Here is a 12,318-nt window from a genome sequence, read left to right as displayed (position 1 = left end):
AAGCACACTCTCATTGTTAGGAAGTTTTGCCTTATATCAAGCCTATATTTGCCTCTTTATAGCATCTACCCATTGTTTCTTAATTTGGCCTTTTAGGCTAGAGCAGAACAAGTCTAATCCCACCATAACATAACAACCCTTCAAATACTTGAAAATAATTAGTATGATCCTCATGCTCCCATAAATCTTCTTTTTTCCAGGCTAAGCAATTCCTTCTCTTCATATTTGTATAGCATTAACTTAAGGCTCTTCACATTTCTGGTTGCCATCTCCTACTCACTCTCCTGCTTAGCTCTATCTTTTTCATGAAAAAAAAAAAAGCACGGGAACAATATCAGTGCTTAGGTACTAAGGTTTAGGCAAACTGCATTTAGAGCATTCCCTTAATGTATAAGTCTAGTGCCTCTTTCAAAAAAGGAAATAAGGTTGGTTTGCCATGACCTATACCTGTTGAAGCCTTGCTGCACATTTGTAATGACTGCTTTTTTCCCTTCAAAGTTCACTAAGAGGTTCACTAACCTCTTTAAAAATACATTTTAGAATTTTCCTGGAATTGAAGTCAAGGTCATTGGCCTGTAGTTTGCCAATTTCACTCTTCCCCTTTTCAGAAACATTTGCTGTTCTTCAGTCCACCCCACCCCCACCCCTGCCCAGGGGCAGCTAGGTGATGCAATAGATAGAATGCCAGGCCTGGAGTCAGGAAGACTCATCTTCTTGAGTTCAAATCTGGCCTCAGATGCTTGGTAGTTGTGTTATTCTGAGCAAGTCATTCACCTCTGTTTACCTTCATCTGTTGGAGAAGAAAATGGCAACCAGTCCAGTATCTTTGCCAAGAAAACCCCAAGGACAGCATTGGCAAGCTATCGTCCAAGGGGTCACAAAGAGTCAGATACAAATGAACGACTGAACAAAGACAAAGTCCCCCAGTAACACTTCATCACAGTGATCTCTGATGGTGACCCAGCAATTACCTTTACCAGTTTCTTCTGTAGCCTAGGATGTAGTCTCTGTGGATCACCTGGATTTGAACTTCTCAACTATATTTTGTTTGTTTTGCTTTTTGTTCTGTCGTTTCTAGTCCGTCATTCTTCTTGGCAGAGGAAATAGAAGTAAAATAGGAACTAAGCAGTGATCTTATTTTTTTTTCATTGTCTACTTTTTCCCATCATAGCCAAAAACCACACAAACTCCTGGTGTTAACTTCTGCTTTTCTCATCAGCCACAGCTTATTCTTTGACTTCAGGCCTGCTATCTCCTACTACTCTTGTCCTTTGAAGGTAGACGAGTGGTGCTCTCCACTTAAGGATGGACATTCTCACATCTGGTCATACATATCCTTTACATCTCGGTGACTCTGAACTCCTGTAGAACATCTGACAAACCCCATTCCACACCCTCTTCCACCAAATTCCTCATTCCTTAGCTCTCCCACCCCAAAGTTTCATCCTTACTCCACCTAGACCTTCTACTGTACCCTCTGGAATTCATAGGGAAGTCTCAAGTCCTTCTTACTGTTATTTTCTGAGGTCTGTCTCAGGACCCAAACTTGGGCTCTCCTTTTCACTCCTAAGCCACATCTAGGGCTCCCAGACCCACTGTCCCGCAATTGATCTTGCTCCCACCTTCCCTCTGGGGGCTGCAAACTACAATTGTCCTCTCTACTCTGGAACTGAAACCAGGGACTGTGCTCTCCTGCAAGTGTCCACAGCCAACAGGGTCCCTGCTCCTCACTCCTGCACTCACCAGGTGTGTGCCAGCTCCTTATCCCTCCCCACTGTCACCGCCTAGGATGTCTGGTCAGCACAGCTGTGCTTTGCATCCCTCAGCAATGGAAGGTCCTTCACTTTCCTCCTACTCAGCTATCAGACCCCCACACTGTATAATGAAAGTTTCTAAGCCTGAGGCTGTCTCTCAATCCAGCTGCCTCCAGGGCTTGCTGTTTGTTGATTCCGCAGTCAGGCTGGAGGTGTTTGCACTTTGCTCAGGCGCCCCAGGATGTCAGGAATTTCCTGGGGTCTTCTCAGATTGCCTTAGGAGGCCAGCTGCTTTACTCCATGCTTATTTCTGCTGCTCTGAGGCCAAGTTCTGTGTGTGTGTGTGTGTTTAAAGTGCTGAAAGTTTTCTGACCTACTCCACCATCTTCTCAGAATCCTCTCATTGGTTAAATTCCAGTCAACTTCTGTTTTAAGTTGATTTCAAGATGTTTTCATATGTGACAATTAGAAGTCATAGTTTGGGCCAGTATTAGTGTGTTTAAGGTACATACTGTAAAAGTTAGCTCTGTCCCCAAAACAAATTACAGATTGCTGGGATATTTAGAATTCAACCATTAGAACTTCATCACTTTGTATTAAGACATTTCTTTTTCAGGAATCTTACACAATACAATCCAAATGCTTCTGAGTACTAACATATTAAACTATTAAGTGTTGTTAAATGTGAGTTGATATATTAATACTAATAAATACATTTATCAGATTATCCACTCACCTAGCAACAGCCCTGAACAAATGAGATACAACGCAGGAAAGTTTTGTCAGGAGAGAAGGATTAGTTAAATGGATAGCCAACTGTCTAGGGAGACAGGAGAGGAAACATGAATACCTGTGGTACTTGGGTCTTAGGAAGCAGTGGAGATTGGGATCTGTAGAAAGGGAAAGTGGAAGGGCACCCAAAACAAATTTTGCCTAGTGCTTACCCTGCTTAGTTACTTTAGGAACAATTTTGCCTTTTATTATTGACAAAGAATCCAGATATGCTGATGAGGATCTTCCGCTCGTGTTCAGGGTAGTGCTTATTCTCTTAGGGAAAAATCTACGTAAAGTTCTGAAACTTTCTAAGTATTTGAGGTTGTGTCAATATATAAGGCTTCTAATTGTGTCTGAGTTAACTGATCAATTGAATAAAATAATTAGTCTTCCTTTTTTAGGCATCTAGGTGACAAAGTGGATAGAGTGCTAGTCCTGGAGTTAGGCAGACCTGAGTTCAAATGTGATCTCAGATGCTTCCTGGCTGTGTGATCCCAGGCAAGTCATTTAACCTCTGTGTGCCTCAGTTGCCTCATCTGTAAAACAGTGATAATAGTATTAGCACCTACCTTCGGGGTTGTTGTGAAGATCAAAGGAGATAATAATTGTAACGCACTTAGCACAGTGCCTGGCACATAATAAACACTATATAAATGTTAGCCATCATCATCATCATCATCATCATTTGACTAAAATAATGAGGGGGGGAACATACTATAGGTATAGCTTTGGCACCTAAATTTCTGAGTAATTCAGAAGTAGAAGCATTTGATTCCCCAGAAACTAGTCACTAGACACAACTTTTTCTAAACTGTCCCCTGGCCATGAGTAGATCCAGGATGCTTTTTTGTAATTTGCAGTAAAAAAAAATAAAAGGATAACTTTAAACATCGGTCACAGAAGTATTTCTAGAGAAGACAATTTTATTTACATTTATTGCAAATATCCTGAGGAAAACATAATCTCATTTTCTTTGAACTTCTGGCAACTGCAATGCTATTTACCAAAAAAAAAAAAAAAAGTTAGAGTGAAATGATGAAAACATGTAAATGACTATCATTCAAGTGAATAAATTAACAAGCCAGGTGGAAACTGTCTTTCTGGTTCCAATTTCATCCTATCTTCTTAACTGTTTACAGAGTAATAGCACACCTTGACATTTACGGAAGAGATATAAGATAGGTCTTTGCTTGAAATATGATTCTCATTCCTTTATTATGCAAAATTGAATTGCTGAATAGATGTCTTTGAAATTAAATATAAGCATAAAGAAGCCCTGATTAACAAACAAATATTTAGGAATATATTTACTGTTCTGCTGTACACTTTTCAGTTTAAATTGAAAGAATATTTTGGGAACATTCCTAGATTAAAATTTTGCACTTTTTTTAGGAAACTGAAGTACAATGCTAGATACTATTTGAATTATTTTAAACATTTGTATATAATCATCTTGATTTAAAAAAAAAACCCAAAACCAAACACTACTATTAGAGTCAAGTCCATTTTGAGCTAGTAAGTGATTAAATAAAAAACTATCCCATCAAATTTTAAGACAAAATTATAATTAAACACTATTGTCTAAATTTAAAGTCAGTGGTTAAGTATTATTTTGTAATGAGATATATGATTTCTGAGTCTTAATATCTAAAAAGTCAGAAATGTATCATTCCACTGCTGAAAATTGTCACTCTTTGATGGTTCAGTAGTCATCTGTAAAATAGATGAAAGAAAAACTCATCATGAAAATGAAGGAAAGAATTCTTCACAGATATAATATGTTTAGCCTGTCTGTGGATTATCATGAATAGTTTTCATTGTTGGCTTTTTTGTCCTGAGTAGACTATTTCAATATATTTTATTTTGTACACTTAATTATTTCCATTGGAGATGTTTAAAAATTCCAATGAATCACAAAAAAAAAAATGAGAAGTCTCAAGTATAGAAAAAAAATAAGTTTTCATTAGCTCGAGTTTAGAGTCCATTCACTGATTTTTTTTTTTTAAGCAGAAAATGAATGGCTACAAAGCTATCTTTTGCTCAAAAGTTAAGGTGTTGATAATCTCTTCCATTTTTTACAACCAGTTTTTTTTTCAAAAGAGGCTTTATTGTAAGCTATTGATTCAACTAGGATTTGTTTTAAATTATTTCCTTTCCATCAGTTAAACATTATCCATTATTAAGTGACTATTCCAGAGCAAAGTCCTATGCTTGGTTCTAGGAATAAAACCAAAAATAAAATAAAATAAAATAAAATAAAGGCAAATAGTTCCTACCTTCAAGAGAATCACTTTCTTTTGAAGAATACACTCTAAATAAGAATAATAAATGATCACACCTGAAGTGAACCTTGAAGGAAAACAAAGGATCTGAGAGGGGGAAAGAATGAAAGTTCATTCTGGCCATTGCGGATGGCCTATGAAAGGCAGAGAGGCACAATATGGAATGTCAACTTCAGAAAACATCTAGTAGCACAGTTTGGTTGGAAGGTGGAATACACGAAGGGAAAGAAGATGAAATAAGGCCAGAGAGGTGTGTTGGAGTTCAATTGTGATGGGTTTTAAATGCCTAACTAAGGAGTTTGTATTTTTGTCCTAAAAGCAAAGGGTAACTTTTAAAGGTAAACGGGAAAATGACATAAGGAGATCTGTATCTTAGAAATGAAATCTGCATATTTAGTGCAGGAGATTTTAAAATTTGTTAAAAATTAACATTGCACCTTTCATTCAATATTTTGGAAGTATTGTTGTTTCTACAAAAACAGCCTTTCCTGTTAACAGTAAATTTTTTAAAAATTGCAGATTAATAGGTATTTTTATCTGTACTTTGTAATGTATCATCATTTGTACTTTCATCCACTTTCAGCAGTAATACATCAAACCCTAATTCTACTCCCATTCTCACTAGGTTAAGAAAGCCCATATGTGTGCCTATAGCCAAATACCCTATAAAACAAAACCCTTTAAAAACTTAACTGGAAGCTAACAAAAGGTAGAAATAGAGCTTGTTAAATTTTAGTTAAGAACACTGCATGTTGTTCTTTTAGTTCATGAGTACTTGAGGACAAGTTAATTATATGGGAATTATAGATTAGTTATAGGAAAAATGTCCATAGATTGTGTTTATTTGTTTTTTATCTATGTAATTAATAAAATTTTATCTATGTAATTAATAAATGTTAATGTGAATTTAAATCCCCAAGTCATAGTATATTTGTGAAGAATCTTTCAGATCTCTGGCAGTAGAAGACTTTAAGAATTTTAGTTAGATTCTACCAATTTAACGTCTTCCCCATTGGAATGTTAGCTCCTTGAAGGCAAGAACTATTTTTTTTTGCATGTTTTTGTATCACCTTAGTATCACTAGCCCTTAACCTAGTCCATAGTATGTGCTTAATAAATATTTATTGAATGATTGATTATGCCTTTGATGACTTTCCCTTTAGAACATCAGCAATATCCAATGATATCCTACGAGACAGAACAATATTGCAAACGGAAGGTCTGTAATCTTAATTTCTAGTTATTGGTCCTTTGTAGATGTCACCCTGACTGACAGAAAAATAAATATAAAAACCACAATCTTATTCCAGATAACTGTGGTGGTGAATAGCTTGCTTCTCTCACAGATCCTTTAAAACCAAACCCAATAAGATTGTTTTGAACCCACAACAATTATTTTTTGTGTCAACGCTGTGCTACTGTTCAAGAATAAGATCTTTAATAGGAGCTCTTTGAAGGGTAGGTTTCAGAATTATTTTTAATGGTCCCTTTTAAGTCAAGTGTTGGCTAAAGAGGCTAAAGAATTTTAGATGAAATACCTCCATAAGAATAATAAAAGGCTAAAGAATTTTTAAAGGGAAATAAATGAAAGTTTGAGCCAACAGAAGTATGGTGGTAGGAAAAGAAGGCATGAGCTAGGGCCAATGTTGCTGATGAAGACTTGAGGCAAAGTCTTTCTAATTTAAGGGGCCAGGAATCCTTAGGACAAATTTTGAGATATTTGTCTTTTGAGCATTTTCATGTCTCCTTTGTTGCTAGCCTTACAAAAAAAGGAAGAGAAAAAAATCAGGCTTATCCATCTAGTCAATCTTTCTGATAGAAGGGTATTTTATGGCTTGGGAATAGGTTGGTAGAAAAATTAGGGATGGATAAAGACAAAGATAAGAGTGTAGAAGAGTATAAGAAGTAAAAATTATCCAGTTATTTTCACTCTCCTGCTACCCATCTTCACTTCAATGTGGCCCAAATTCCCCTATCCAGTAAATACTGGAGTATAAATCTTTTGGAACTATTTACCATACTCCAGAAGTTGCATCTTTGATGTTTGGACCAATGCTGGAATGAGTATGAGACAAGGGATCTACTCACCAGGAGACCTGAAATGTGTTCTGAAGGTGGTTTAGTGCAAGAATAATAGAGGAATCTGGATGCTGTAATTTCAGAAAATCCTAGGAGCTATTACCCAACTAGGAATTTGGGGAATGAGTTAAGAAAACTTGACCTGTTCCCAAGTGACCATACTATCTAGAGAATTCATTGTTAATTTTCCATGATGTTTTAACACCCTTCATGATGCAAAAAGAATATTCTAAAAACTACTAGGAAACTTTCTTATTACTCTTTAGGCCTAACCACATTAATGATAACCTCTATTTTTTACACTTGCCAAAAGTGAGAAAAAAGAATGGTGGGAGTTGTTTGCCTGGTAAACTTCTGAGAGCCTTGGCAGATTTGCCTGCCCTACTTTGCTGAGGTAGTCCATCCCTAGCCCTAATTGAAAATACAGTAACAGTATACCCCAGCTCAGCTTCACATGTTAAATGGCAACACTAGCTGTTGAGGGGTATTAAGCACTAGCTTGGAAAGTAGTAAATGGGGGCAGCTAGGTGGTGCAGTGGATAGAGCACCATCCCTGGAGTCAGGAGGACCTGAGTTCAAATCCAGCCTCAGACACATAACACTCGCTAGCTGTATGACCCTGGGTAAGTTATCTAACACCATTGCCTAGCCAAAAAAAAAGTAGTGAATGGCCAAGAAAGGGAGGTAGAGGGCATTAATCCCTTGCCCACTGAACTAACATGACAAGACCTAAATTCTCTAGTCTGAAGTGGTCCTACCCTTTTCTCTATCCATTTGGGTGGTCTGGTCTTTAGATTGTCCTCTTACTTTACATTTTCACTACTGTGTCATAAAATTAGTCAACAGGGAACATATATCAGAGTAGTTTTGTGCCAGCCATAATACCTTGTTATTCACATATAACACTTACTTAAGATACTTATGAGCCAATCAAATGATAACAGTTGCTTATAATTATTTTTGTTTCCTTGTTAGCTCACATGCCAGACATATCCTAAGGCTACATCACAACTTTATTGCTTGATAGACAAGAAACCTTGCTGGAAATTGCCAAAGAATAACCTTGGAAATCTAAATTGTAATCATTTCTGTAACTTACTGGGAAAGAACACACCCACACAGCAGCAGATGAGAAAACTTATTTTTTATTGGATGATTTTTTAAGGGCATTGTCTGCTGAGGTTCCTTACAGGAGACATCAGAACTATACATGCTATCAAAAAAAGTCATTAGTTGCTGTCTTATTACCTCACTAAAGCAATGAGCAAATTACAGATTCTTGCCAGGAAAAAAATAAGGGATAGAATGTGGAATTTCCCATTCATAAGGTTATGGAGGCCTTCCTGCAGTTTGGTCCCTTTCTTTTTTTTTTCTGTCTCCATAGACTTTGGGGCTTTAAGAGTGCACCATTTCTTGGAATTCTAGAATAGAAGAGGTAAGAGCACTGTCAGTAAAGATGATACTTTAAAGAATGTCATAGTTAATAAAGAGTTCTGAAGAAGAAAGGAAATAATCAGAACAAATTGTCAGATATCGTAAGGTAAGAGATAGGCCAAGAGAAAGTATAAAAAAGAAGAAATGCAAAAATCAATGATTGAAGATAAAAATATTGTACTGATTTTTTTTTAACCAATCAATTGGGTAAGGCAAGACCTGTACAATTTAACAAGTATTTAAAGCTTTGCAATGATTAGCTATTATATTCCTATTTTGAAACTGTCTTTCTGCCCAACTGTCTTTCTGATGACTTCACTGGAAAATAAAACAATATGGAAATTTCCTGCTGCTACTTGTGCGCAGTTAATTTTTAGTTTTCTTAAAAGTGTTTTTGTTCTTTCTGTAGCTGAGGTTTATGTTCAGATTCTCAACTTCAAGAAATTGTTCTTTTGAGTAAATGTTTCCCTAAGATGGGACTTTCACTCTGTACTAATCCTCTCATTTTATGAGAACAGTATTAAATGCTAAAAGCTTAAAGTGAATTTGGTCCAGTATCACTCAGAAGTCTATAAGAAATGGATGCTAAAGATTAAGAGTGGAAACTAGGAATTAGGTTTGTTTTTAATAACAGCTTTCCTTCTTTTGAAGTCTAGTATGTGGGTGTTTAATGAGATTGGTTCTCCCAGTACCTAAATTAATCTTTTCAGACATTTTTGGAAGCCACACCCACTGTTAATGGCTACTGTGGCAGCATTTAGCAAGTTGTTATTAAATTGTAATTTAAAATAGTTTTTTTAAAAGATTTGCAACAATTTTATATTTAAAGTTAACATGACAGTAAGAGCCTACAAATGTTCTTGAGTTGATAAGTCTCACTTATATTCAACTTGTTTTAAACATATATGTATACATGTACATATATAATAATTATATACTCTCTATATAATTATACATAATTACATACTCTCACTTAGTCCCATTAATATTTAAGTTACACAATAAAGTCAAGTGGAAATACAAACATCCACATAATTTTGCTAAAATTTAAATGCAGTGGTTTATATACAATAGACATTCAATAAATGTTGGCTGACTGACTAGCTTTTGGCTACTTGGTACACTAACTTTTAGTAAAAATTACTTAAGAAATTTTAAGGACTTACTGAAAACTAATATTTCTTTGCCTTCAATTCAATAGTATTCTTTGAATGGGCCATAGTGTAATCCATTCAGTCCTGCCACTGCTCATCTGAAATTAATTCCTGTAAATGAAATTCCTTGCACTTTCTTGCCCTAGTGCATTACAGTATCCAGCAAATAGTGGGTCTAAGACATCGTAAGAAGTTTGGTTTTATTTCCCATGCAAATTGTTTCATACCATCAGCCCCAATTTTGCCATCTCCATCATTATCAGCTGCCTCCAACAGAGACTTGGTTTCTGAACTGGTCAGGACTCTAGCTCCACTTTCAAATTTCTGGAGGAAAAACCTAGAGGGATAATAAACATTGATGGCATGTTTCTAGTAGACCATTTTCTTCAATGCATTCCTTTTTTTCTGGTCCTATTAATAAATCTGCTTCCCAGTGTAATAACTAAGCCTTTTGGAGGCAAAGGTTTTATGAGTTTTATGAGTGGGGGCTTTAAAAATAAGTAAGAATTCTTAATATTTCTATTACAAAGAATCTTGGAATTGTAGAAAGGGTCCCAGATGTGCTAGTTCTAATGCAACTTTCTGCCCCTAGCAGGAATATTCTCTACATTATTCCTGATAGGTTGTTATCAACTACTGTTGTAATGTTCATTAGCAAAAGAATAGTCCAGATAATGAACAATTTTCTGCAAAGATTATTAGGTAACATTTATTTAATACTTTCTATGGAATATAGTAGATGCTTAATAAATGTAAACTGACTGTCTCTGTACTTTTATGAAAATACAGCCGAATGACTACCGTCAAAGTTAGACACAAAGACAAAACAGTCTTCTTCTACATTCAAATGTACAATTTAATAAGGAAATTCTAATTCTTACATATTAGGGATATAGACAAAGGAAAACTCTTACTTGAGCTCTTCTTCATCCAGATATCCACTCTGATCATTGTCTATGAACCGAAAAATGTCCTTGACCTGACTAGCAGACATCTTGGACAGGCCAGAAGTCTCGAAGAATTTTTTATGGTTGAAAGAATCTGGGTCTGGAGGATAGAGGCAAAATTACTCCCCAGAGTTTATCAGAGTGTTTCAATAATACTCTAAGCTAATTGCTCTAAGCTACACATTACTACAAAAAATTTTTTTTCATCACATTCTGGTACTGTGGGTATGTTCTCATTAGTAAAAAGTCATAGAGAAATAAAGTGACGTTCCTAAAGTCATACTGAGATTCTAGAACAGAACCTGTCAGTGGCATGTTCTCTTGATTTTTGACCACACTATCTCTCCACTGAAGAATGCTATCTCCTTTTTATTGGTGTCAAAGACAACAATATAACTAGCCATTGTTATAAAATTCTCAGCTAAGACTTTGGTTGAATACCATATGGGGGGGAAAAGATTGAATGGATCACTTTTCATTTGGCAATTTTGGCTTTGTAAAGAGAATAATATTTTCAGGTCCTCTTTCTATTAGATTATTAATCTAAACATTAGCAAATTTTTGCTTTAATCTTCCAAATATTCAAGCATAATTTAAAAAAGGGCTGGAGGCATAAATGACTAAGATTTACTGTTTTCTTCTGTAGGATAGAAAACTTTATATTGATACAATTTAAAACAATTTTTTTCTCTTTTACCTTGGCACTCCTCCAGGGCAGCAGCTATATCAGCAGCGCTAAGGACATCAGTGATGCTCATGTTTAACCTGATTGCATAGAACAAATGATATGTGATGAATTACAATAAGTAAATACAGACACATGTAGTTAAATATATTCTATGAAACTCCAATGAAACCAATTATTTGTTCAGAATTTAAAAGTTTTGAAACAAAATATAAAAATAGGACTCTAGTGGGTTTTGTGAAAGCACCAGTCTTTTATACCTATGTTAATCATGAGCGCTCTTCTTAGCACTTTTTCAGAATTTACACCAAAAGAGGAAGAAAATGTATTGGATTTTGGAGCCTACTTAAATTTCCCATTACTTAGAATGCCTAAAGTGAAATGGAAGAATTCATATTATTTTTCAACTTTTGAAAATAGGTGTGGTGTAAACATTCACAAATAGGCTGCATTTAAAAATACAAACTTATCTAGACTGTTTCCTACTTTTTACAATAAAGACAGGGCTTCCTCAGATGTTCTATATGAAAGCAAAAGCAATTTGAGCTGCCCCCCTGGAATATTGTGACAGAACTTAAAGAGAAAACAAAAGAGAGTATATTATCTACCTTCAAGTATGAGAATCAAATGAATGTTATCCTGATCTCCTAGAGATAAAAAGTCCAAACAGACCTCAACTCCTGGGGGGGGGGAGGATTGAGTATACTAAGGGTTCTACTTAGCACAAATGCAACATAAGAAGGAAGAGCCTGGAATTGGGGAGTTTGGGCCACTGCTCACCTTTCTGGATTTTCCCCAAGCAGAAGCAGGAAAAAGAATCGAAGAAAGCAGAAAACAGATGTGCTTTTGCAGTGTTACCAACCCTACCTTATATAGGATTCTAAAAGTGACAATAACCACTTCTTGGGTTTCCTTCTCAAGGATCAAATGGCCAGAGCTCAAATTTCCCCCCTAATTGTCTTTCTTTCTTTCTTTTTTCTCTTTCTTTCTTTCTTTTTTCTTTCTTTCTTTCTTTCTTTCCTTTCTTACTTTTTTCTTTCTTTCCTTCTTACTTTTTTCTTTCTGTCTTTCTTCTTTCTTTCTTCCTTCCTTCCTTTCTTTCTCTCTCTCTCTTTCTTTCTTTCTTTCTTTCTTTCTTTCTTCCTTCCTTCCTTCCTTCCTACCTTCCTTCCTTCCTTCCTTCCTTCCTTCCTTCCTTCCTTCCTTCCT

At 35.7% G+C, this 12,318-nt stretch overlaps 1 protein-coding gene across 1 annotated transcript; it reads right to left on the bottom strand.

Annotated features, from left to right (window-relative positions):
- Positions 1–8,284: 8,284 nt before the first annotated feature.
- LOC114051950 (oncomodulin) lies at positions 8,285–11,182 on the bottom strand. The gene is made up of 4 exons (XM_027874373.1): positions 11,122–11,182; positions 10,392–10,524; positions 9,705–9,814; positions 8,285–8,310 (listed from the first exon to the last, which is right to left on the bottom strand). The coding sequence occupies exons 1-4, from the start codon at positions 11,180–11,182 to the stop codon at positions 8,285–8,287; spliced, it is 330 nt and encodes a 109-aa protein (XP_027730174.1).
- Positions 11,183–12,318: the final 1,136 nt, after the last annotated feature.

This window comes from Vombatus ursinus, unplaced genomic scaffold, assembly GCF_900497805.2.
Source record: "Vombatus ursinus unplaced genomic scaffold, bare-nosed wombat genome assembly UNPS02014807.1, whole genome shotgun sequence".
Classification (NCBI taxonomy): Eukaryota; Metazoa; Chordata; class Mammalia; order Diprotodontia; family Vombatidae; genus Vombatus; species Vombatus ursinus.
The sequence above is the reverse complement of the archived record's forward strand: the minus strand, read 5'-3'. Positions and strand labels throughout refer to the sequence as shown.

Excerpts from the sequence above, each read along its gene's own strand:
- LOC114051950 (XM_027874373.1), bottom strand. The coding sequence starts at position 11,182 with ATGAGCATCACTGATGTCCTTAGCGCTGCTGATATAGCTGCTGCCCTG. Across the intron at positions 9,815-10,391 it reads CTGGATGAAGAAGAGCTCAA|GTTTTTCCTCCAGAAATTTG; the intron begins GTAAGAGTTTTC and ends TTATCCCTCTAG. Across the intron at positions 8,311-9,704 it reads TGGCAAAATTGGGGCTGATG|AATTCCAAGAAATGGTGCAC; the intron begins GTATGAAACAAT and ends CTTCTATTCTAG.